This window comes from Scyliorhinus canicula, chromosome 10, assembly GCF_902713615.1.
Source record: "Scyliorhinus canicula chromosome 10, sScyCan1.1, whole genome shotgun sequence".
NCBI lineage: Eukaryota > Metazoa > Chordata > Chondrichthyes > Carcharhiniformes > Scyliorhinidae > Scyliorhinus > Scyliorhinus canicula.
The window spans coordinates 9,468,068-9,493,337 of record NC_052155.1 but is presented as its reverse complement, the minus strand read 5'-3'; the positions used below and the strand labels follow the sequence as shown (position 1 = coordinate 9,493,337).

General features: G+C 53.0%; 2 protein-coding genes across 2 annotated transcripts in view; both read right to left on the bottom strand.

The window, feature by feature from the left end:
- Positions 1-1,006, bottom strand: part of LOC119972903 (desmoglein-2-like) — a 35,863-nt gene extending 34,857 nt beyond the window's left edge. The window contains exon 1 of the mRNA XM_038810449.1: positions 994-1,006. Within this exon, the coding sequence (XP_038666377.1) occupies positions 994-1,006 (13 nt within the window). The remainder of the gene's footprint in view (positions 1-993) is intronic.
- A 509-nt stretch (positions 1,007-1,515) lies between these two features.
- LOC119972902 (cadherin-4-like) lies at positions 1,516-24,602 on the bottom strand. Its single transcript, XM_038810448.1, has 4 exons — positions 24,297-24,602; positions 14,897-14,999; positions 7,965-8,188; positions 1,516-1,701 (listed from the first exon to the last, which is right to left on the bottom strand). Exons 1-4 carry the CDS (start codon positions 24,342-24,344, stop codon positions 1,516-1,518), a joined length of 561 nt encoding a protein of 186 aa, XP_038666376.1. The 5' UTR covers positions 24,345-24,602.
- Between the last annotated feature and the right edge of the window lie 668 nt (positions 24,603-25,270).

Sequence of the window (25,270 nt, the reverse complement as noted above, 5' to 3'; positions counted from 1 at the left end):
CATGTGGATGTGGTTTGCTGGGCTCCCTGAGCACCCAGCACATCTGTCTTCACTTCCAAAGAACGGGCCCCTCCTTGCCCCGGTCATGTGCGCCCTATGCAGTACCTTAAATTGTATTAAGCTGAGCCTCGTGCAAGAGGAGGAGGAATTCACCGTCCCCAGGGCATCCGCCCACGTCCCCTCGTCGATCTCCTCACAGAACTCCTCCTCTGGAGGGATTTCTAAGTGTGTGGGAACTGCCGCGAGCCTCCAGGCGGTCGGCCCAACGAAGCCGGCAACGCAATTCAGCGTTAAACGGTCCACTTAACGAGGCTCCAAACTTGCTCAGTCAGCCCCAGTTAGCTCGTCGCCATGGCGCTGAGACAACCGGCCCCATGATTTGGAGGCACGGAACAGCGGTCAAGGCCAAGGGGGGGGGGGGGGGATGTCCTGTCCCCCCCCCCCCCCCCCCCCCACCCCCCCAGGGTCCCGGAGGGTGAGCCACAGGCCAGCCAGCGCCCCCTGGGACGAAGCGGTGGCGGCTGTGAGCTTGGCCAGTGTGACCAGGAGGACTGACCCCCAGTGTTGCAGGGAGGTCTCCCGAGTTCCACCCCTCCGGCCACGTCGCGCAGTCAGCACAGAGGACAGGGTGGCATGGCTGGGCACGTGCTGCCGCCAAGTGAGCCGGGGCCCTCCTGCCCCAGAGGATACCCGCCAGGGGTACCGAAGGCCCCGGGATGTGGTCAGCAGCTCGCTGCCTCCACCCCTGACAGTGGCCTAAGGCCGGAAATGAACCCGGGTCCCTGGCGCTGGGAGGCAGCAGTGATAACCACTGTGCCCTTATTCTGACCAATTCTCCGACTACTTGCATTATTTTGAAGTTTACAGGGCGTAAGCAGACCATTGAGCCCATTATGTCCATGCTGGCTCTTTGATAAGCCCCTCACCCGCTCATTCACCGGAGCCCTTCTGAATCTTCCTACCGCCACCCTGGCAGTGTTGCCACCACCCTACCAGGCTGTGCCATCCGAATCATAACATATCAAGGTGTGGCCTCACCAAGGCCCCGTGGAACTGCAGCAAAACCCACCACTGGTTCTTTGGCCAATTCAATTCTTAAATTTGTCCCCTCTGGTTCCTGGCTTTCCTGTCAGTGGAAATAGTCTCTACTCTGTCAAAACCCTTCACGATTTCGAGCCACTGGTCAAATCTCCCCTTAGCCTTTTCCACGCTCAGATGAACAATCCCCGTCTCCTCCAGTCCCTCTGTATAGCTGAAGGCCTTGATGAGTGAACCTCTACTCCTAGGCCATGTGCATGTCTGTTAGGAATTCTCCCAGAGTCCGGTTCTGGTGGCAACATGTACCTTTCTAGGCATGGTGTCGTCTGGAGCTACAGATGGGGGAGGCAGTGGTAATCCAGAAACCCAGCGTAACGCTGCCAAATGTCTTGGTTCAAATCCCACCACAGCAGGTGGTGAAATTTGTATTCAGTAAAGATCTGGAATTAAAATTAGGGCCAGTGCCTCACGTGCGGCTCATATTATAATAATGTGAGGTAAATGTGAGGTAAATATTTCGACATCACTTACAGTAGCGATTGGATTTTCGATGGGCCACTGATTTTCCGTGATAATAGCTGGTGGATTGATCCACTCCCTCTTCTGGCGCCTTGACCTGTGGGCTGATGGGAAGTAGAAAACGGGACATTTCCTCTTGATTACCTGCAAAACAATTGGAATTAATGTCAGGGTAAACATTCACAGTGTCGGAGGGGGCCTGTCCCTCCCAAGTTGGCTCATTGGGTGAGGTGGATTGGCCATGCTAAATTGCCCCCCCCCCCGAGGGTGAGGTTACAGGGCGGGGGATTGGGCCCAGTAAGGGTGGTCTTTTGAAGTGTTGGTGCCGATTCGATGGGCCAAATGGCCTCTTTCCGCACCGTGGGGATTCGAAAGAGCACGTTGCAAATGCTGAGGGTTGCACAGTTCAAAGGGCAGTTCTGGCGGTATTGTTTGAGCAGGAAAGAGGCCCCTTAGGAACACTGAGCGATCCAGGTCCAGGGTCTGTGTTTCTCACTGTAAACCCATCTTACAGAGAAATCCTCCCACATTCTTCCTCTTCTCCTTCGGCAGGTCATTGGGGGTCAAGGATGACTTGCTTCCACACTAAAAATAAGTTTTCAAGTGAGTGAGGTGCGCCACAGTGGCAAGGCGGTTAGCACTGCTGCCTCACCCCAACCCTAACCAGGATCCCGTGTTCGATTTTGGCCTTGGGTGGACTGTGCGGAGTCTGCACGTTCTCCCCGTGTCTGCGTGGGTTTCCTCCAGGTGATCCGGTTTCCTCCCTGATGGAACCATTAATTCACCAGACACGTGTTTCCGATATGAATATAGGCTTTAATCTACTTACTACAGAGCCAGCCTGTTACCCGTTGATGAACTCTCAGTGAACCGCAGGCTGACTCTGGACAAGGGTATTTATACAGCAGCACAAGGGGGAGGAGTCGTGGGCGGAGCCAAGGGTGGAGCCCTGTACAAGCTCCTGAGCATTCCCAGAGCTACTCCCCCTAGTGGTCGGGTAACGCTACTGCGCTTACAAAGATACAGTGTGAATTACTATGTTACATTCACCACACTCCCACAGTCCAAAGAAGTGCAGGTTAGGTAGGGTTATGGGGCTACAAGGAGAGGGCGGGGAGAGGGTGCCTAGATAGGGTGCTCTTTCAAAGGACTCGTGCAGACTAGATGGGCTGAATGGCTCCCTTCTGGGTTTGTTGGAATTCTTTTTTTAAAATATAAATTTAGAGTACCCAATTCATTTTTTCCAATTAAGGGGCAATTTAGCGTAGCCAATCCACCTACTCTGCATATCTTTGGGTTGTGGGGGTGAAACCCACGCAGACACAGGGAGAATGTGCAAACTCCACACGGACAGTGACCCAGGGCCGGGATTTGAACCTGGGACCTCGGCACTGTGAGGCCGCAGGGCTAACCCACCGCGCCACTGTAATTGGAATTCTAATCTATAAGGAATGAGGAGTCTAACGCGCCACCTACAGTTACTGTCACAGGTGGGGTAGATGGTGGTTGGAGGAGAGGGTGAGTGGGTTGCCTGGGTTACTGCTCTGTTCACTGACGATGCTTGACTTCAGCTTGCTCCAGGTGAAGAAACAGGAGCTGTTCATTACGTTCTACTTTGAGTGGTTTGGGGCCAGGGTTTCCCAGGTGTGGGTGGTGATGTTGCACTTTTTCAAGGAGGCTGGATGAAGTGACTCCCCTGCCCTGTGGCAAGTGAGGCCTAGGGGGGCACTGATGTCAAGAGGAGAAAGTACCCAGACTGTGTGCTGACGCCAGGAGGAGACGGTACTGGGACAGCGCACTGACGTCAGGAGGAGACGGTACTGGGACAGCGCACTGACGTCAGGAGGAGACGGTACTGGGACAGCGCACTGACGTCAGGAGGAGACGGTACTGGGACAGCGCGCTGACGTCAGGAGGAGACGGTACTGGGACAGCGCACTGACGTCAGGAGGAGACGGTACTGAGACAGCGTGCTGACGTCAGGAGGAGACAGTACTGGGGCAGGGCGCTGACATCAGGAGGAGACGGTACTGGGACAGTGTGCTGACGTCAGGAGGAGATGGTACTGGGACAGCGCACTGACGTCAGGAGGAGACGGTATTGGGACAGCGCGCTGACGTCAGGAGGAGACGGTACTGGGACAGCGCGCTGATGTCAGGAGGAGACGGTACTGGGACAGCGCGCTGACATCGGGAGGAGACGATACTGGGACAGCGCGCTGACGTCAGGAGGATACGGTACTGGGACAGGGCGCTGACGTCAGGAGGAGACGGTACTGGGACAGCGCGCTGACGTCAGGAGGAGGCGGTACTGGGACAGCGCGCTGACGTCAGGGGGAGACGGTACTGGGACAAGGCGCTGGTGTCAGGAGGAGACGGTACTGGGACAGCGCACTGACGTCAGGAGGAGACGGTACTGGGACAGCGCGCTGACGTCAGGAGGAGACGGTGCTGACGTCAGGAGGAGACGGTACTGGGACAGGGCGCTGACGTCAGGAGGAGACGGTACTGGGACAGGGCGCTGACGTCAGGAGGAGACGGTACTGGGACAGCGCGCTGACGTCAGGAGGAGACGGTGCTGACGTCAGGAGGAGACGGTACTGGGACAGAGCGCTGACGTCAGGAGGAGTCGGTACTGGGACAAGGGGCTGACGTCAGGGGGAGACGGTACTGGGACAGGGCGCTGACGTCAGGAGGAGACGGTACTGGGGCAGGGCGCTGACGTAGGAGGAGACGGTACTGGGACAGCGCGCTGATGTCAGGAGGAGATGGTACTGGGACAGAGCGCTGACGTCAGGAGGAGACGGTACTGGGACAGAGCGCTGACGTCAGGAGGAGACGGTACTGGGACAGCACACTGACGTCAGGAGGAGACGGTACTGGGACAGAGCGCTGACGTCAGGAGGAGACGGTACTGGGACAGCGCGCTGACGTCAGGAGGAGACGGTACTGGGACAGCGCGCTGACGTCAGGAGGAGACGGTACTGGGACAGGGCGCTGACGTCAGGAGGAGACGGTACTGGGACAGGGTGCTGACGTCAGGAGGAGACGGTACTGGGACAGGGCGCTGACGTCAGGAGGAGACGGTACTGGGACAGCGCGTTGACGTCAGGAGGAGACGGTACTGGGACAGCGCACTGACGTCAGGAGGAGACGGTACTGGGACAGCGCAGTGACGTCAGGAGGAGACGGTACTGGGACAGCGCACTGACGTCAGGAGGAGACGGTACTGGGACAGCGCGCTGACGTCAGGAGGAGACGGTACTGGGACAGCGCGCTGACATGAGGAGGAGACGGTACTGGGACAAAGCGCTGACGTCAGGAGAAGACGGTACTGGGGCAGCGCGCTGACGTCAGGAGGAGACGGTACTGGGACAGAGCGCTGACGTCAGGAGGAGATGGTACTGGGACAGCGCGCTGACGTCAGGAGGAGACGGTACTGGGACAGCGCGCTGACGTGAGGAGGAGACGGTACTTGGACAGCGTGCTGACGTCAGGAGGAGACGGTACTGAGACAAAGCGCTGGCGTCAGGAGGAGACGGTACTGCGACAGGGCGCTGACGTCAGGAGGAGACGGTACTGGGACAGGGCGCTGACGTCAGGAGGAGACGGTACTGGGACAGGGCGCTGACGTCAGGAGGAGACGGTACTGGGACAGCGCGCTGGCGTCAGGAGGAGACGGTACTGGGACAGCGCGCTGACATCAGGAGGAGACGGTACTGGGACAGCGCGCTGGCGTCAGGAGGAGACGGTACTGGGACAGCGCTGACGTCAGGAGGAGACGGTACTGGGACAGCACGCTGACGTCAGGAGGAGACGGTACTGGGACAGCGCGCTGACATCAGGGGAGACGGTACTGGGACAAGGCGCTGACATCAGGAGGAGACGGTACTGGGACAGCGCGCTGACGTCAGGAGGAGACGGTACTGGGACAGCGCTGACGTCAGGAGGAGACGGTACTGGGACAGCGCACTGACGTCAGGAGACGGTACTGGGACAGCGTGCTGACGTCAGGAGGAGACGGTACTGGGACAGCGTGTTGACGTCAGGAGGAGACGGTACTGGGACAGCGTGCCTGATGTCAGGAGGAGACGGTACTGGGACAGCGTGCTTGACGTCAGGAGGAGACGGTACTGGGACAGCGCGCTGACGTCAGGAGGAGACGGTACTGGGACAGCGCGCTGACGTCAGGAGGAGACGGTACTGGGACAGCGCACTGATGTCAGGAGGAGACAGTACTGGGACAGCGCGCTGACGTCAGGAGGAGACGGTACTGGGACAGCGCACTGATGTCAGGAGGAGACAGTACTGGGACAGCGCGCTGACGTCAGGAGGAGACGGTACTGGGACTAAGCGATGACATCAGGAGGAGACGGTACTGGGGCAGGGTGCTGACGTCAGGAGGAGACGGTACTGGGGCAGCGTGCTGACATCAGGAGGAGACGGTACTGGGACAGCGCGCTGACGTCAGGAGGAGACGGTACTGGGACAGCGCGCTGACATCAGGAGGAGACGGTACTGGGACAGTGTGCTGACGTCAGGAGGAGACGGTACTGAGATAGCACACTGACGTCAGGAGGAGACGGTACTGGGACAGCGCGCTGACGTCAGGAGGAGACGGTACTGGGACAGCGCGCTGAGGTCAGGAGGAGACGGTACTGGGACAGCGCACTGACGTCAGGAGGAGACGGTACTGGGACAGCGCACTCGCGTCTGGAGGAGACGGTACTGGGACAGCGTGCTGACATCAGGAGGAGACGGTACTGGGACAGGGCGCTGACGTCAGGAGGAGACGGTACTGGGACAGCGCTGACGTCAGGAGGAGGCGGTACTGAGACAGCGCACTGACGTCAGGAGGAGACGGTACTGGGACAGCGCGCTGACGTCAGGAGGAGACGGTACTGAGACAGCGCGCTGACGTCAGGAAGAGATGCTACTGGGCCAGTGGACATGTTGTCCCTAATTACTGTGTTCCAGCTGGCTCCTGAATTGCCTGAATAAATGGTTGCAGACAATTTAGTAATGACTCAGGTTCCTAATAGATTGGGCATGATCCAAATCTGTTGGCTTTGACCCTGGAAGATTGGAGTAATTTGTATCATATTCCAACACATTGATATTGCTACCTGCCCAGGTAAGCATGTCACACTATACTCATGGCTCCCTCTAGTGGTGGTGGAGTCATAATTGCTGCAAAGCAAAAGAACTTATCGTCCGACAGCTCTCCTCTGCTTCCCATTCAGGAAGCATCAACAAGTTACAACCGACCGAAGGCGGGGAGCAATGGTTTTGTTTTAAACAAAAGTTCAATTGAAAAAAATAAAGTTGTTTGAGAAACTTTGGTTGAATTGACTGGGTAGCTTATTCCTTGTGGTATCATGGGAACCGGCCACCTTAACAACAGCTCCACCTTAATTGCAGAATCATTCATTGTGTGTCCTGTGCTAAAGAGAACCTCATCTACTCAGCTGCCAGCAGTACTGCGACTGAGAAAGGGCCTGTTCCTGTGCTGTCTTGTTCTTTGTTCTTTTCTTTGTGAGGTGATAGGTTTGGACAAGGAGATTTAAAACCGAGATGAGGAGAAATTATGGGCGGGATTCCCTGATCCTTTTTTCTAAATAAATTTAGAGTACCCAATAATTTTTTTTCCAATGTAGGGGCAATTTAGCGCGGTCAATCCGCCTCACCTGCACATCTTCTGTGTTGTGGGGGTGAAACCCACGCAGACACGGGGAGAATGTGCAAACTCCACACAGACAGTGACCCAGAGCCGGGATTCGAACCCGGATCCTCAGCGCCGTAGACCCAGTGCTAACCACTGTGCCACCGTGCTGCCCTAGGGATACTCTGATCCTGAGGCTGAGTGTTGGCGCCGTCGTAAACGCCGTCACGTTTTACGAAGGCGTAAACAGGCCCCCAGGAGCAGCGATTCTGAGCCCTACAGGGGGCCAGCACGGCAGTGGAGCGACTCGCGTAGCTCCAGCTGCCGATCCCGGTGTCAAACAGGCGCCGCGGGTCTGTGCATGCACGCTGTGGCCGGTGGGAACTCGCGCGTGCGCACTGGCTTCCTTCTCTGCGCCGGCCTCGACGCAACATGGCGTAGGGCTACAGGGGCCGGCGCGGAGTAAAAGAGGCCCCCACCAGGCGAGGCCTGCCCGCCGATCGGTAGGCCCCGATCGCGGGCCAGGCCACGGTGGAGGGATTTGAGGCTGAGGGAAGTGGATTTGAGGCCGAGAGCAGATCAGCCATGATCGTATTGAATGGCTGGGCAGGCTCAGTGGGCTGAATTGTCCAATCCTGTTCCTACTTCCTATGTTCCCAAATGTACCATTCTCAGCTATAAACATTTTTAAACCGATACTCGAGCATCAAACTCTCAGGTCGGTTTTATTAAAATACATTTCTTACCTCGTTTGGTTTCTTTGTTAAACCTTTTGCTGATGGGATTAGATGGACAGTCGTTTTCCAGCTCTTGTGCGTTTTTTGATCTTTTGCGATGACTTTGAACTGATATTTTGTGTCAATGTTCAGCGCACGGAGTGTGTACAGCGAGCCGTCCGAACGGACATCAAAATTTGGGTCGTTGGTATTCAACTTAATGTGTTTTCCCAAATGGCAGCCATGAAATATTACTGGAATGAAAAGTGTACATATAAATGAAGAACATGCGATATGGAAGCAGGAACAGGCCATAGCTCCCTTGGGTGGTGACGCTAAATCAATATCTTCCAGTTTACCGACGATGCAAAGCTTGGTGGAATTTTGAGCGGTGAGGCGGATGTGAAGAGCCTTCAAGTTGGAGTGAGTGGGAAATATATGGCAGGTGCAGTATAATGTCGATAAGTGTGAAGTTGTCCACTTTGGCGGGAAAAGCAGATTGGCAGAGTGTAATTTGAATGGTGATGGAGGCACGGTAGCACGGTGGTTAGCACTATTGCTTCACAGCTCCAGGGTCCCAGGTTCGATTCCCGGCTTGGGTCACTGTCTGTGCAGAGTCTGCACGTTCTCCCCGCGTCTGCGTGGGTTTCCTCCGGGTGCTCCGGTTTCCTCCCCCAGTCCAAAGACATGCGGGTTAGGTGGATTGGCCATGCTAAATTGCCCTTAGTGTCCAAAAAGTTAATAGGGGTGACTGGGTTAAGGGGATGGGATGGAAGAGGCGTGGGCTTGAGTGGGGTGCGCTTTCCAAGGGCCGGTGCAGACTCGATGGGCCAAATGGCTTCCTTCTACACTGTAAATTCTTTGCAATAAAGTTCTAAAATACTCATGTGCTCAGGAGCAGTGATCTTTCCGGGGTCACAGGGTCGTCAGGAGGATGACTCATTAACCTGTACTCAGCATTACCAATAATAACGTACATTATGTACGACCTTGAATTTGGTAAACACCTCCAGTCACTTGACACTAGCATCAGCAATTAAAGTTTCATTTTGAGCTGCACAAAGGTTTTTATAGGGGAGTAGAAGTTTTAAAGAAGCATATTAAAGAAGGAGGGGAATTGAGGAAAGTTTCCAGTACTTGGGGATACAGGTGGCACGAGACTGGGGCAGGCTGCACAAGTTAAATTTGGCCAGGGTGGTGGAACAAATGAAGGGAGAGTTTCGGAGATGGGATGCACTCCCACTGTCACTGGCGGGGAGGGTGCAGACTGTAAAGATGACAATCCTCCCTAGATTCCTGTTCATTTCTCAGTGCCTCCCGATCTTTATCCCACAGTCCTTCTTCAAAAGGGTTAACAGGATGATCATGAGCTTTGTCTGGGCTGGAAAATCCCCGCGGGTGAAGAAGGCGATGTTGGAGAGGAACCGCAGCGAGGGGGGGCTGGCGTTGCCGAGTCTGGTCAATTATTACTGGGCGGCCAACATCGCTATGATAAGGAAGTGGATGGTGGGTACGGGGTCTATTTGGGAGCGGGTGGAGGTGGCTTCGTGCAGGGGCTCCAGCTTGGCAGCCCAGGTCACGGCTCCTCTACCGCTGCCGCCGGCCAGGTACACCACCAGCACGGTAGTGGTGGCGACCCTGCGGATATGGGGCCAGTGGAGGAGGCAGGTAGGGGAGGTGGGGGCGTCTGTCTGGGCGCCAATCTGCGATAACCATCGGTTTGCTCCCGGGAGTATGGATGGGGGGTTTCGAGCATGGTGGCGGGTGGGGGTGGGGAGGGTGGGCGATATGTTCCTGGAGGTGAGCTTTGCGAGTCTGAGGAGCATGGAGGAGAAATTTGGTCTGGTAAGGGGAAACAATTTCAGGCAGCTACAGTTGCGGGACTTTGTTCGTAGACAGGTCCCATCTTTCCCACGCCTCCCGCCAATGGGGATCCAAGACAGAATAGTCTCTAGAGGGGAAGGAGGGGAGGGTAGAGTCTCTGATATTTATAAGGTGCTCATGAAGGGGGAAGGGTCCCAGACGGAGGAACTGAAACTCAAATGGGAGGAGGAGCTAGGCGGGGAAATGGAGGATGGGCTGTGGGCAGAAGCCCTGAGTAGGGTAAATTCGACCGCAACATGTCCCAGGCTCGGCCTGATTCAATTTAAGGTCGTTCATCGGGCCCACATGACGGGGCTCGGATGAATAAATTCTTTGGGATAGAGGACAAATGCGCTAGGTGCGCGGGAGGACCAGCGAACCACGTACACATGTTTTGGACATGTCCGATGTTTAGGGGGTACTGGGAGGGATTTGCGGGCGTCATGTCCCGGGTGCTAAAAACAAGGGTGGCGATGGGTCCAGGGGTTGTAATTTTTGGGGTTTCGGAGGACCCGGGAGTCCAGGGTGAGAAAGAGGCCGATGTTTTGGCCTTTGAACATAGAACATAGAACATAGAACAGTACAGCACAGAACAGGCCCTTCGGCCCTCGATGTTGTGCCGAGCAATGATCACCCTACTTTAAACCCATGTAACCCGTATACCCGTAACCCAACAATCCCCCCATTAACCTTACACTACAGGCAATTTAGCATAGCCAATCCACCTAACCCGCACATCTTTGGACTGTGGGAGGAAACCGGAGCACCCGGAGGAAACCCACGCACACACAGGGAGGACGTGCAGACTCCGCACAGACAGTGACCCAGCCGGGAATCGAACCTGGGACCCTGGAGCTGTGAAGCATTGATGCTAACCACCATGCTACCGTGAGGCCCCTTTGCTTCCCTGATAGCCCGGCGACGAATACTGCTGGCATGGAGGGACTCAAAACCCCCGAAGACTGAGTTGTGGCTTGCGGACATGTCGAGTTTTCTGGGTATGGAAAAAATTAAGTTCGCCTTGAGGGGATTTGTACAGGGGTTCGCCCGAAGGTGGCAACCATTTATTGACTTCTTTGCGGGAGAGTGAGCGTCAGCAGGGGGTGGGGGGGGGGGGGGGGGGGGGGGGGGGGGTGGGGGGGGGGGGGGGGGGAGGGGGGGGGGGGGAAGGTTAGAGTAGAGTAGGAGGGATAAATTGGCGGGTAGTGCCGATGGGAGAGGAGCGGGCATGTGTAGGATGGTACGATTGAAGTATTGAATGTACATGGATGTTTGCACATTTTTGCCTTTTTTGCTTTCTGTCTGTTGATGTCTGTAACTGTTTACAATGCCGAAAAATACCTCAATAAAATTGTTTGTTCAAAAAAATAAAGGAGGAGGGGAGGAGGAGCGGAGTGGTTTAGTGGGGTGGGAGGAGAGGGGGAGGGGCAACTTCCTGAGCCGAGGACCCAGCCAGCAAAGGACACGACCACTAGTCCGGGATTATGTCCGGGAACGCGAGGGACCAGAATTGGAGGAGCACTGATATCCCGGAAGGTTGTGGGGCTAGAGCAAGTTTCAGAGACTTGGGAGGGTGTTGTGTTATGCTTCTTCATGTAGCATAAGCTGCTTCCTTAATGTATGCTCTGACAAAGGAAGGTTTAGACTTGGAGACAGGTTTAACACATTTATTGAGCAGTTAACAATACTCCTACTTGAGTTCGACTCTCCTGCTAATCTTGCCATAGTAACTCAATCTAACTAACCAATCTGATCTAAGCCATGCGGTGGGTGTGATGCTTCTGATCTGCCCCGGTGTCGCCTGTGGAAAAGAGAAAGAGCATGTTTGCCCTGTCCTTTTATATGGGTTTCCCCCTTGTGGTGGTGTCACCTCTGGGTGTGTCTTGACTGCCCATTGGTCGTGTCCTATTCCTTGTGTTCATTAGCTGTATGTCTGCATGTCACGATGTCTCTGGTGCTCCCTCTAGCGTTTACCTTATTAACCCCTTGTGTATTTACAGTGATGCATATCACCACAGAGGGCAGAGCTTATGGAGGGATTCGTAAACAACAGGATGTTAGCTTTACGATCGAGTTAAGTTTAATTTTACATTGCAGGGTTATGAACCAAAGTAGGTCAGCGAGCACGGGGCAGGGCTGGTGTGTGAACAGGACTTGATGCGAGTTCAGATAAGGGCTGTGGAGTTTTGGATGAGCTCACATCTGTTTTGGGAGGAAGATGGGAGGCCCTTGGACAGAGCATTGGAATATTGAGATCGTGGAAATGTGGGCAATGGCCCACATGAGCTGAGAGAGAGTGTGGAATTGATTGATGTTATGGGGTTGGACATTGGCAAGCTTAGCGATGGCAGATAGGTGGTTAGAAGCTCGTCTCAGGGTCGACGAAGATGCTAAGGTTGTGTGGTGACTGATCCAGCATCAGATATTTGCCAGGAAAAAGGGCAGAGTCAGAAGATGGGCATTTTTACCTGTTGACAGTAGGAGCTGGCGGGGTGTGTGTGTGTTGGAGGTGAGGAGGGCGGAGAGGAAGGGGGAGGGATGGTCTGGTAGCACACAGGAAACCCAGAATTCCCCACATACTGTGGAGGTTGAACTCTGCAATTTGACCTTTCACCCTTTCACAGGTCCCACTCCCAGAGGTTAGCCTGATTGACAGGCTTGACTTCCATTTAGATGGGCCGTGCTCCAGAGCAGGCTAGTGAAATTCCTGAAACCTGGATGAAATCGAATCCCAGGAGTACCTGATCCCTTTTTAAAAAAAAATTTAGAGCACCAAATTATTTTTTTCCAATTAAGGGGCAATTTTGCACTCCTTTTGGGTTGTGGGGGCGAGACCCACACACACGGGGGGAGAATGTGCAAACTCCACACGGACAGTGACCCGGGGCCAGGATCGAACCCGGGTCCTCGGCGCCGTGAGGCAGCAGTGCTGAGCACTGTGCCACCGTGCCGCCCCTAAGTATCTGATCCCTGCCCAGATTTGGATTGGGCTTTGAATGAGGATTGCTGGGAATCTGATGGTGGGAGAGCGCCACCTGGCTCCCACGAGGTGATGTGAAGGTCTGTGCCTTATCCGCAAGGCCCTTCCCTCCTCATTGCCCATTCAATCCACCCAAACCCCTGCACCTAATGCCATTCGCCCACCCATGTTGACATAGCCCGAGATAGTCAATCTAGATACCCTGGCCCAGGCAGATCAAAGTTAACCTCTGTTCTGAAGGGAAATCTGTTGTGATGAAATGATTAAGCATTGCAAACGTAACCTTTCGAGCGAACATATCGATAATTTTCTACTCGATACCGGGAGAGACAATACGTTAAATATGTTTCTACTGATGACTGAAAGCCAATTCCGTTTCCTCCCACAGTCCAAAGATGTGCAGTGTCATGATAGGACAGAAGGAGGCCATTCAGCCTATCGACTCCATACTGGCTCTCTGTAAAGCAGTTTATAATGATGTGTACATTGACTGGGATGTAAAGAGTTAATAAGTTAATGATAATGTTTCTTACCACTAGAGGGAACCACAGAACTGTTTTATATATATATATATATCATGTGACTTCGGGGATTCTGGGAGCTACGAGTTATGAGAGAGCTGGATAAGATAGTGAGGCATGAGAGAGAGAGCAGGTGTACTTGAGAAAGTCTGCTTGTCAGAGATTGCACAGTTTGATCGAGAAACCTTCTAATTTAGGAACGCGAAACAAATCTTAGTTAGTAGTGTAATAAAGTTATGGTTTTGTTCGTTAACAAAGCTTTGTGTTCTTCATTCAACCCTATGCATCCAAGCCATCCAGGTAAAACAGAATAGAGAACACAACACAGTCTGGTCAGCCCCATTACCCCAAACTCTGCAGGTTTATTTCCCTCAATTGCCCGTCCCATTTTCCTTTTGAAATCATTCACCGCCTCTGCTTCCACCCCCCCCCCCCCCCCTTTGGTGGGCAGCGAGTTTCAGGTCATTATCACTCACAGTGTAAAAATATTCTTCCTCACATCCCCCCAACCCCCCCCCCCCCCCCCCCCCGCCCCCGCTACGTTCCTCGCCCAAAGTCTCAAATCTACGAGTTCCGTACTCTTTGTACCATCAGCCAACGGGATCAGCTTTTCTTGGCCAATCTTGGTCAAACCTGTTAGAATTTTCTACACACCGATCAAATCCCCCCCCCCCCCCCCCTCCCCCCGAGTCCAGGTTCTTTCCAGTAGACCAACCCTCGCGTCTCCACCCTAACCACGCAGATGTATTCCCAGGAGCATATTTTCTGTAAAACCTCCTTTTCTCCCGGGGGGGGGGGGGGGTCCTGGGGGAGCGGACCTAGGTAAAGGGCTCATTTTTGGAGCGTTGGCGCAGACTCGATGGGCCGAATGGCCTTCTTCTGCACTGTCGGGATTTAATGACTCTAAGAAAGAAATGCAACGCAGGCAGCAGCTTGAAACACGCTCCAATCAACATCGCTTCTATTATTCTTGAACCGTGTGTGTCAGCTGTGGCTCTTGCTGTTAGCCCCCCTTGTCCGTGGGTCAGAGGGACGCGGGTTCAAATCTCACCCCGAGGGACCCGAGCACAAACATCATGGCTGCGGCTCCGGTGCCGTGCTGAGGGAATGCTGCAACCGTCAGGGGAGCTGCGTTTTGGCTGCTGCCTTTCCTGCATTCCAACAGTGACTGTGCGTCAAAAGATGCACTTCATTGGCTCTTGATTAATAAGGGATCAGGGGTTATGGGGAGAAGGCAGGAGAATGGGGATGAGAAACATATCAGCCATGATTGAATGGCGGGGCAGACTCGATGGGCTGAATGGCCTAATTCTGCTTCTATGTTTTATGGTCTTCTGAAGCACTTTGGGGCATCAGAAAGTCATGAAAGGTGTTATGTAATTGCAAGTCGTTTTTAATTACCGTGGGCGGAATTCTCCGCTTCGCCGGCGGCGCACTCACGCCCGGGGATTTCCCGACGGCGCGGAGGGGGGGGGGCTGCCCACGATGGTAAACCCCATTGGCCGGATGGCAGGACGGACGATCCCACTGCCGGCTGGGGGCGGCCGCACCGGAAAACAAGAATCCCGCCCCTTGTTGCTATGACAGCCATGCCTTACCTGTCAGGATTGTTTCATCTTTGGCGACCCGGGGTGGAATCACTGCATCAAACCTCTTCTTGGCAAATCCTTCCTCACAGCATTGCCCAGCTTGAGAATACACCTGGAATGGGACACGAGACACAGATTGTTTTGGTAAATAATTACAGTCCAAAATTTCACAACGTGTAATGACTGTGGGTCAATCACCAAGACGTCACCTCTTAACCTCTTCACCCATTAACCAACTGCAGTCTTTATGCTACTCAATCCCTATTCCCAATTTCAATCATTTCATTATAGTCCCTCGGGCTGCCGAGGTCCCATGCTGTGTAACTCCCTCGCCCTCGCTGTCGAATATTAACTTTATCTCTAGATTTTACGTTTATTGGTTGAGATTTCCAGCGTCCGCAGTATTTTGCTTCGTAACGTTAAGTTGCCGTGTTTTAAACAGTAAGGATATGGGGAGGGATTCTCCAACCCACCGCCAGGTCGGAGAATCGCCCAGGGCCGGCGTCAGTCCCGCCCCCGCCATGTCCCAAATTCTCCTCCACCCGAAATTCGGCGGGGGCGGGAATCGCGCCGCGCCGGTCGGCGGCCCCCCCCTGCAGCGTTTCTCCGGCCCGCGATGGGCCGAAGTCCCGCCGCTGACAAGCCTCTCCCGCCGGCAGGAATCAGAACACCTACCTGACCGGCGGGATTGGCGGCGCGGGCGGGAGCCGGGGTCCGGGGGGGGGGGGGGGGGGGCGTGGGGCGATCTGACCCCGGGCGGTGCCCCCACGGTGGTCTGGCCCGCGATCGGGGCCCACCGATCGGCGGGTGGGCCTGTGCCGTGGGGGCACTCTTTTTCTTCCGCCTTCGCCATGGACTTCACCATGGCGGAGGCGGAAGAGACCCCCTCCCCTGCGCATGCCCCGGGATGACGTCAGCAGCCGCTGACGCTCTGGCGCATGCAGGGACTTACGCCGGCCGGCGAAGTCCTTTCGGCCCCGGCTGGCGTGGCGACAAAGGCCGTTCACGCCAGCCGGCGGAGCGGGAACCACTCCGGCGCGGGCCTAGCCCCTCAATATGAGGTCTTGGCCCCTAAAGGTGCGGAGATTCCGCACCTTCGGAGCGGCCCGACGCCGGAGTGGTTCACGCCACTCCAACACGCCGGGACCCCCCGCCCCACCGGGTACAGGAAAATCCCGGCCCTGGTTTCCCTGTAATCAACATGGGATCAGCATCTGTTACATTCCTGCTGACCACATTTTTCATTTGACGAAACATGTCACGACAGAATGCTGGAGTGGGGGGAGAGGATTTTGTTTTTGCTCAGCATGTGACCTGGAGCTTGCAGCCTGAAAGGGGGGGTTGGGGGGGGGTGGAATTAGGGATCTCGACAGAGCAGACGACGGGAAACTTTCTGCTCATGAGAGAGTCGAGAACAGGAGGCCGCAGATTTAAAGGGAAGAAACAAGACATGAAGGGAAACCTGTTCATGCGGTGACCGGTTATGGTCTGGATTTGACTGCCTGAGGGTGTGGTGGAGGCGGGTCTGCCTCGAAAGGGTATTAGATGGTTATCCGAAAAGGAAGAATGTACAGGGTTAAGGGAGAAGGTGGGGGAATGGCGCTAAACGAGCTGCTCATCTGGAGATATGGTGCAGACAGGATGGGCCAAATGGCCTCCTTCCGTGAAAAATAGGAATTAGATCTCTGGGTGCGATTTAACGCATATAGCGGGGACCACCCCGATCTCTTGACTCTCCCTTAGACCCCCCTCCAGCTGCCCCAACGTACCACTTAGGGGTCTCCCTCTTAAGGGCAGGGCAGCCCCAGGGCGGCACTGCCCGGGTACCCACGTCACAGTGCCAAGGTGCCAGGCTGGCAGTGCCAAGGTGCCAGAAGGAGTGCCAGGGTACAAGGCTGCCTAGAGCCTAACTACTTGGAGCCACCGATGGCCTGGGTGACCCCCACCACCCACCTCTGGCAGGCGCCGTTATGCCTGGTCCGCGTTTGTGTGGACCGGTGCTCTACAGCACCATGGTGAGGTCTGCCTGGCATGGTTGTTTGTTCCCGCAAATCTTGCGAGAGGCCTCGTGTGAGATTGAATGGCCTCGAGTCGGGGGTTACAAGGCCGTCCGATCGCGCCCTCTGAAGGATTTGCTGGGCTACAAGCGGCAGGAGGTGCGGCTGGGGAATTGAGTGGACCTTTCAACGGGCTAACACTGTAACAATGGGAAGAATGGCCTCCTGCGACACACAAGCACTGCATGCTCAGGAATCCGCAATCGTCTTTTGCTTGTATTCAGGATTTGGGAGTCCCTTCCATTCAAGCAATTACAGCACGGTAGCACAGTGGTTAGCACAGTTGCTTCACAGCGCCAGGGTCCCAGGTTCGATTCCCGGCTTGGACCACTGTCTGTGCTGAGTCTGCACGTTCTCCCGTGTCTGCGTGGGTTTCCTCCGGGTGCTCCGGTTTCCTCCCACTAGTCCCGATAGACGTGCTTGTTGGGTGAATTGGACATTCTGAATTCTCCCTCCGTGTACCCGAACAGGCGACGAGGGGATTTTCACAATAACTTCATTGCAGTGTTAATGTAAGCCTACTTGTGACAATAAAGATGATTATTATTATTGTACACTGGTAATAAAGTTTGTGCAAATACTACCAAAGTTAAGCTTGTTGAAACTTGCGTTTGCCTCACTGCACAACAATTACAATCCAATAGTCGAGTCAACAGAAACTGTATTGAAACACACGACTGCAGCCAGGAGCGGAGGATATCACTGGATGATTGTCAACATGTTTGGAATGCATTCCTCTGGTTAATGTTACTTGCAGACACACATTCAAATTCAGAGCCAACTGGGCCATTTGGCCCTGAACCACCATTCAGTCCCTTGTGACTGATCTGATTGTGGCCGCAAATCCATGTTCTATGTATCCCTCACATCCTTTGATTCCTTTGGTCGGCCAAGAATCACTTTATCTCTGCTTTAAAAAAATATTCATTGACCCTGCATGTGTCACTCTCTGGGGAAGACAATTCCGAAATCTCACAACCCCGAGAGAAAAGAATTCTCTGTTCTAAATAATATTAATAAGAATAATCTTTATTGTCACTGGTAAGCTGACATTAACACTGCAATGAAGTTACTGTGAAAATCCCCTAGTCGCCACATTCCGGCGCCTGTTCGGGTACACAGAGGGAGAATTCAGAATGTCCAAATCATCTAACAGCACGTCTTTCGGGACTTGTGGGAGGAAACCGGAGCATCCGGAGGAAACCCACGCAGACACGGGGAGAACGTGCAGACTCCGCGCAGACAGTGACCCAAGCCGGGAATCGAACCTGGCGCTGTGAAGCAACAATGCAACCCACTGTGCACTCCTTATCTTTAAACTGTGTCCCCTAGTTCTAGCCTCTCCCACACGGGACACATCCTATCAGCATCCATCCTGTCACGTCCCCTCAAGGTTTTATAAGGTTCAATATAAGGTTAGGACTGCTGCCTCACAGAGCCAGGGACTCGGGTTCAATTCTGGCCTTGGCTGACTGTCTGTGCGGAGTCTGCACGTTCTCCCCGTGTCTGTGTGGGTTTCCTCCGGGGGCTCCGGTTTCCTCCCACAGTTCAAAGATGTGCAGGCTAGGGGGGGTTGACCATGATCAATTGCTCCTTAGTGTCCAAAGATGTGCAGGTTAGGTGGGGTTTCAAGGTCGCAGGGATAGGGTGGGGGAGTGGGCCGAGGTCAGGTGCTTTTTGAGAGGGTTGGTGCAGACTTGATGGGCCGAATGGCCTCCTTCTGCACTGTAGGGATTCTATGTCTTCTAAGATCACCTCTGATTCTTCTAATCTACAGTGGATACTGGGCCAACCTTAACCTCATCAGATAACCCTTTGTCCCAGGTCTCAGTCAAGTGAACATTCTCTGGCACATTTATATCTTTTCTTAAATAGGGAGGCTAAAACTGTACACTTTACTCCAGATGTGGTCTCACCGATGTTCTGTATAGCTGTAGAAAATATCCCTGCTTTTATATTCCAATCCTCTTGCAATTAACACCAACATTCTATTGCCTTCCTTTTTTTAAAACTTGGAGCACCCAATTATTTTTCTCCAATTAAGGGGCAATTATAGTATGGCCAATCCACCTAGCCTGCACATCTTTGGGTTATGGAGTGAGACCCATGCGGACACGGGGAGAATGTGCAAACTCCACACGGACAGTGACCTGGGACCGGGATCGAACCCGGGTCCTCAGCCGTGAGGATTTGCCCAGTCACTCAACCTTTCTATATCCCTTTAAAGACTCCTCAGGGCTGGGGGATGGGGGTGGGGTTGGGGGGTAGAATTCTCGGGGTTTCCAGCCAGCGGGGGAAGCACTCAGACAGAGCACCTGCTCATTCTAGGATGTTCTTCAGAACAAAGAGGCAGCCTCTTTAAAAAACTGTGGTCAGTAAGAACAGCTACTCAAAAGAGAATGAACTTCAAAGTTAATGGATCCCTGTAGGGCTATAGAAATAAACAACGGTAATCATTCCTTTGAAACTGCCAGGACCTGTCAATCAAGAGGCTTTAAAAGCCAATGGTCCTTGAAATTGAATGTAAACAGTGCAGATCAAAGCTTTTAGGCTGCTAGGCATGCATAGAGGCTTGAAGAAGATAAAGGGCAATTAAATTGAATTGACTGTGAAAAAAAACATTTCAAAGGGTTTAAAGACTGCAGATGGGAAGACCAGCCAAATGACCCCCATCCCAGAAAAGACCCCTGACCTAAGCCCCTCCAGCCCAGACTAAACCCGGCGACCCCCACCTACCCTGAAGGACCCCCGCGGCATTTTCCCCTTTGCCCCCATCGGGGGGGGGGGCAAGGTGCCAGGTTGGCACTGGGAGAGAACAGGGCCTGATGAGGGGGAGGACTGGGTGGGGGGGGGGGGGGGGTGTTTGCCAGTGATTTTGGGGGTGTCTGATCTTTGAGGAGCAGGCCCCTCAGCGGGTTTCTGTTTCGGCCTTGCCCCTCTCAGGTCCAACGTAAGGCACGATCCTGGGAAGAAAAATTTCAAAGTGCCATTGAACAGCATCTCAGCATCGCTCCTAGCACCATTGGGAAGCTGTCCCCATTCCCCGTTGGTGGGAGCACTTAGTTTTCAAACAGGAGAATCGTGACCCTTATGTCTTCTTCACAACCTACTTTCCAACCCATCTCTGTGTCATCAGCAAAATTATCAACCATCTGTCCCATTGATGTCAACTGTAATTAGTCAAGGCCTCTGTATTGGTCCATGTAATACTCCACTTGTCAACTCAAAAATGAACAGTTTATGCCAAAGCTCTGTTTCCTCTAAATGTATCTTGTGTGCGGTCTATTCATTTGAATGTGAGGTTCCTTTAAATTCTTTCATACAGCTGCATACACATTGTATCTTAAAGGGGACAATACACGAGCAGCCTACATGCTGTCTCCTGGGTTACTGCGCAGTCCAGTGCGAGCCCAGTTTGGAAAGAACATTGGTCAATGTCTTCGTAAAAATTCAGGAAGCAGGACGGGAACAAAGGAACAGGAGGAGGCCATTCAGCCCCTCAGGCCAGAGGTGCTTCACCATGTCTGGCAGGGTGCAGGTGAAGAGAGAACTGGAGAGGGGGGACAGATTCCAGGGAGTAGAACCAAGACCGATGAAAGTTCTGGACGAGGGAGAGGAGGGAGACAGCGTTGAGGAGGTGAAAGCATGCCAGGCTTGGGGATGGATGCGGTGCGGAGCTTAAGGCACAACCTCGGGGCTCAGTAGATCACTAAAAAAAAACTTGTTCAGCGTGGGATAGCAGGTTCGAGTTGTGTGGGGGGGGGAGGGGGACAGAGTCAGTAACAAGGTATTTGGATTTGAAATGGGGACCAAATGACTCGAGTTTTGGTCTCCATAATGTGCAGCTGGAGGGAGTTGGGACTCATTCAAGACTTTATATTGGATAAGCAGTCGGACAGTTCAGGGGCAATGCGGGGGGGGGGGGGGGGGGGGAGATTGCATTGGGTATCTCCAACATCCAAAATTAAAAGCTTCCGTGTCATTGGATCCAGCTGAACAAGTTGAACAAGATTGACATCCAACAAGACATTTGTTGGATAAATTCTTGTCAGTTAGAAGTTCCTCCTAAACTCAGTCCTAAATCTACTTCCCCTAGCCTCAAAATAAGGGGAAGTAGATTTAGGACTAAGTTTAGGAGGAACTTCTTCACCCAAAGGGTTGTGAATCTATGGAATTCCTTGCCCAGTGAAGCAGTTGAGGCTCCTTCATTACATGTTTTTAAGGTAAAGATAGATAGTTTTTTGAAGAATAAAGCCATGATCTCATTGAATGGCGGAGCAGGCTCGAGGGGCCAGATGGCCTACTCCTGCTCCTAGTTCTTATGTTCTTATGTCAGCAGAAAGGAAATGAATAATTTATTCCGATACATAAGATAGGTAATATTAAACCTTTGAAACCAAGAGCACGTGGATTAGTTTTAATAGGTGCGCCAGAACACATTTTTCAAGAGCACACCAAAACTTGAAATGTTTCACAATTCCCAAATGTTATTGTCCACGGTGGCACGGCGGTTAGCACTGCTGCCTCACAGTGCCAGGATCCCGGGTTCAGTTCTAGGTGGATTGGCCAAGCTAAATTGTCCCTTAGTGTTCAAAGGTTAGGTGGGGGTGACGGGATCACGGGGATAGGGCCTGGGAGTGGGCCTGGGTGGGGTGTTCTTTCGGAGGGTCAGTGCAGATCTGATGGGCTGAATGGCCTCCCTCTGCACTGTAGGGCTGCTGTGATTCTATGATATCGCAAGTTTATCAGAAGAAGGCCTGAATCATATCTGACAGCGATAGAGACATCTTTCACATATGCCCACACGCTTAACTTTTTCAGGACACCAAAATAGAGTAGAATTAGAGCTTCAACGAGCGTCGTCACTTGTTGATTTGGGGACAGACACAAACAGCTGGATTCTCAAATCCACCCTTACTTCATAGAGTAAAGGGGGAATGACGGAGAACAACTAGGGAGGTCTCCTGTTCACTCCTGTGTCACCGGTGCGGGATGATCCCAAAAACAAGCTCCTGGTTTACCATTTTTGACCTCGAATGTCCCAGTCAGATTCAAAGACGGGTCCATGACTGGTCACTCTTTCAAAACACAAATCACAGCTGAACAAAATGATGATTTAAAAAGTAAGCCAAGACGTCTTTCAAATGGTAAATTGTTTTTGAAAATCAACCTGTGCGAACGTTTGACACGGACGCCCTCTAATAAAATTATCTTTTGCTCCTGCAACATGAATATTGCTCCATCATATCGTACAAGACGCTTTTCACGTCATTTTTCTCTGAATTTCTCTCCTGACTCTCTGAAGGTAACAGTCTTCCTTTTCTGTTTGACATTAACCTGTCTTCCTGCTGCCCCTCACCCAAGCGGTCAACAAGTGAAGGTCAACAAGCTGTCAGCAAGATGGAAACAGGAGAGATGTTCTGCCCCTGGGTCCTACTCGAGCCACTGAGAGAGATGGTAGCCAATCTCCGGCTGATTGCATGTGGCTGCCTTCACCCCATATCCTTCAATGCTACTGGACAACCGCAAGCGACCTAACCCGGTTCTAGAATCGGTAATTCATCTGGTTTAGACTGCCTTTTGGTGAAAGAGACTGTCAAACTCCGACCAACCTTTGGGTGAAGAGTTCTGAAAGGCCCGGCTCGAAGCCTTGGACTAGGACCCCCCCCCACCCCCCGGCCCACATTCGCCTGGCATCGGAAATAGCTTTGCCATGTATGCCATCTGTTTCCCTCAATGTTTTGATAACTTTGGTCAAATCACCCCTTAACTTTCGAAACCCAAGGGAACTCGGCCCTCCTTTCTGCAGTCCCACGAGTGAAAGGGGGTTGGGGGGAAGGGGGGGGGGGGCACGGTGGGGGGTTGGTTCTGCCGTCACCCACAACCCACAAAATAAACTTCCAGGACAGGTCACCGAAGAGAGTGTCCCGCCACGGAAATGCAGTCCAATGTGTCAATCTCCTTCAGCTCAAAATGGGCTAACACAGCACAACCTTGGAGCGGAAACTTGGGCCGTGGTCAACTACCTCCTGGGCCATTGTGACTTCAACCTAACAACAACGAAACTTGCATTTATAATAGTGTCTCAAAATGTCCCCCCCCCCCCCCCCCCCCCCCCCAAGGCGCATCCTGGGAGCGTTTATCAAGCGAAACATGACACTGAGCCGCCTATGCATATAGAACATAGAACAGTACAGCACAGATGTTGGGACAGGTGACCACAAGTTTGATCAAAGTTTTAAGCAGCTTCTTGCATGAAGAGAGAGAGAGAGAGAGAGAGACAGGACGATTAGCTAACGGCATTCCAGATTTGGGGACCGAGAGGCTGAAGGCATGGCTGCCCAATGGTGCAGCGTTTAAAACCTCAAGCTCCTTTAAGGCCTCAGGGCGGCGCGGTAGCACAGCGGTTAGCACTGTTGTTTCACAGATCCAGGGTCCCGGGTTCGATTCCCGGCTTGGGTCACTGTCGGTGCCGAGTCTGCACGTTCTCCCCGTGTGTGCGTGGGTTTCCTCCGGGTGCTCCGCTTTCCTCCCACAAGTCCCGGCAGACGTGCTTGTTGGGTGAATTGGACATTCTGAGTTCTCCCTCTGTGTACCCGAAGAGGGGCCGGAATGTGGCGACGAGGGGATTTTCACAGTCACCTTATTGCAGTGTTAATGTAAGCTTACTTGCGACAATAAAAACTATTATTATTATATATAAATTGTTGCTAAGTTTTCAGGCAGGGGGACGGGCAGGGAGAAGCCGAAATCTCAACACCCTCAGGACACTCCTTTAACATCCCAACCAATCTACAAACTGCCTGCTTCAAATCCAGAATCAGTACGCTTTTCAGCAAAACGTACGGTCACGGTTTCCTCTGGCAGTGTGTGTGTCCAGCCACATGATTGCCTCCAATTACAGGCACCTTGAAGCCCACAAATCTTTTCTTGAAGGAATTTATTGAACGCAGGTTCGCCAGTAAACAATTGGACCAAGGGAACAAACAAACGGGGAAATCCTGACGAAAGCCAAACTCTTCTGTTTCAGCTCTGCTGTGACCCCCTGAGCCCAAAGTGGGGACATTGGAAACAGCAGTTTAGAAACGATAGAGCACAGATAGGCAGAGGGGACATTGCTGGCGAGTGGAAAGTTTTGATTGTCAAAAATTTGCAAATGTGGTGAAGTACACAATGGTTTTTCCGACTGAGGACAGCACAATAACAAGATGGAAAATACGCGTGCACAATTAAATATGAACAATTGACAGGACAAATTGAAAAGTTTGCAAAAGTGCAAAAAAAAATCCCCTTTCTGTTCCGAATTCCCCCCCCCCCCACCATACCAAACCCGCAGTGATTAAAATCCTCACCAGAAAGAGCAAGAGGCAGAGAATATTTCTTGGTGCAGTCGAAGACATGATGGTGGTCTCCCTTTCTCTCACTCCTGTCCACCTCCTAGATCTCACTCCGACGATTTGGGAGGGGCGGAGAGAGAACGGTGTGAGGAAACCCAGCTCTGTCTTCACCTGTTGAGAGCAAGAACACGAGTGAGGGCAGGAGAAGGGACTGGCTGAGGTTTAGAAATGTTACAGGAGAGGGAGCCGCACCCTGCCCGAAGGGAAAGGTGTTTGAATTGTTGGTTTCAGCACACAGAGAGGCACAGTGATACGGCGCAGTCTCAGGTACACCCGCTCACACAAACAAAACACACTTTGCGTGTTCCTCCTCCAGTCCCAGCCATTCACACCCGTCTCCACCCTTGGAAACCGTAAAAGAAGCCCATAGCAACAAAGTGCCCCAGGGCAACATTACCAAATACACCCAAGTGACAGCAGCAAAGGGGAAGGCAGGTCTGACGAACAATTAGTCCATTACCGGAACAAGGTTTTTGGTTGCTGCTGTCCTGATGCACAACTCCACACAATGGACTTCCTCAGACAGAAAGCCGAACAGCAGCAGAAGTTAAAAACTTGCAGGGACATTGAAAAGAAAAGAAAAACTGTGATTTTCCGAAGCTATGGATTGGCCACGCTAAACAAAATTGCCACTCCGTGTCCCAACAGCTAGGTTACAGGGTTACGGGAATAGGGCAGGAGTGTGGGGGCCGAGGCAGGGTGCTCTTTCGGAGGGGCAGTGCAGACCCGATGGGCCGAATGGCCTCCTTCTGCTCTGCAGGGTTTCGCCGATTGGGTGAAATATTGGAGATTGGCTATTCGACTGGGTGGGGCGGGCCATGTGGTGAGACCACCTGGCTCACGTACAAGTCAGATTGGAAGGCCTCTGGTTCTGCAGCCCAGGGCTGGTCAGTACTTTCTCCTTACTGGATACTGACGGAGTTGTTGCT

Bases quoted from the DNA above. Each gene is read 5' to 3' on its own strand.
- LOC119972902 (XM_038810448.1), bottom strand. From the start codon at position 24,344: ATGTCTTCGACTGCACCAAGAAATATTCTCTGCCTCTTGCTCTTTCTG. The intron at 15,000-24,296 runs GTGAGGATTTTA...GTCCCATTCCAG, and splicing joins TCTGCCTCTTGCTCTTTCTG to GTGTATTCTCAAGCTGGGCA. The intron at 1,702-7,964 runs GTAAGAAATGTA...ATTGTTTTGCAG, and splicing joins TAACAAAGAAACCAAACGAG to GTAATCAAGAGGAAATGTCC.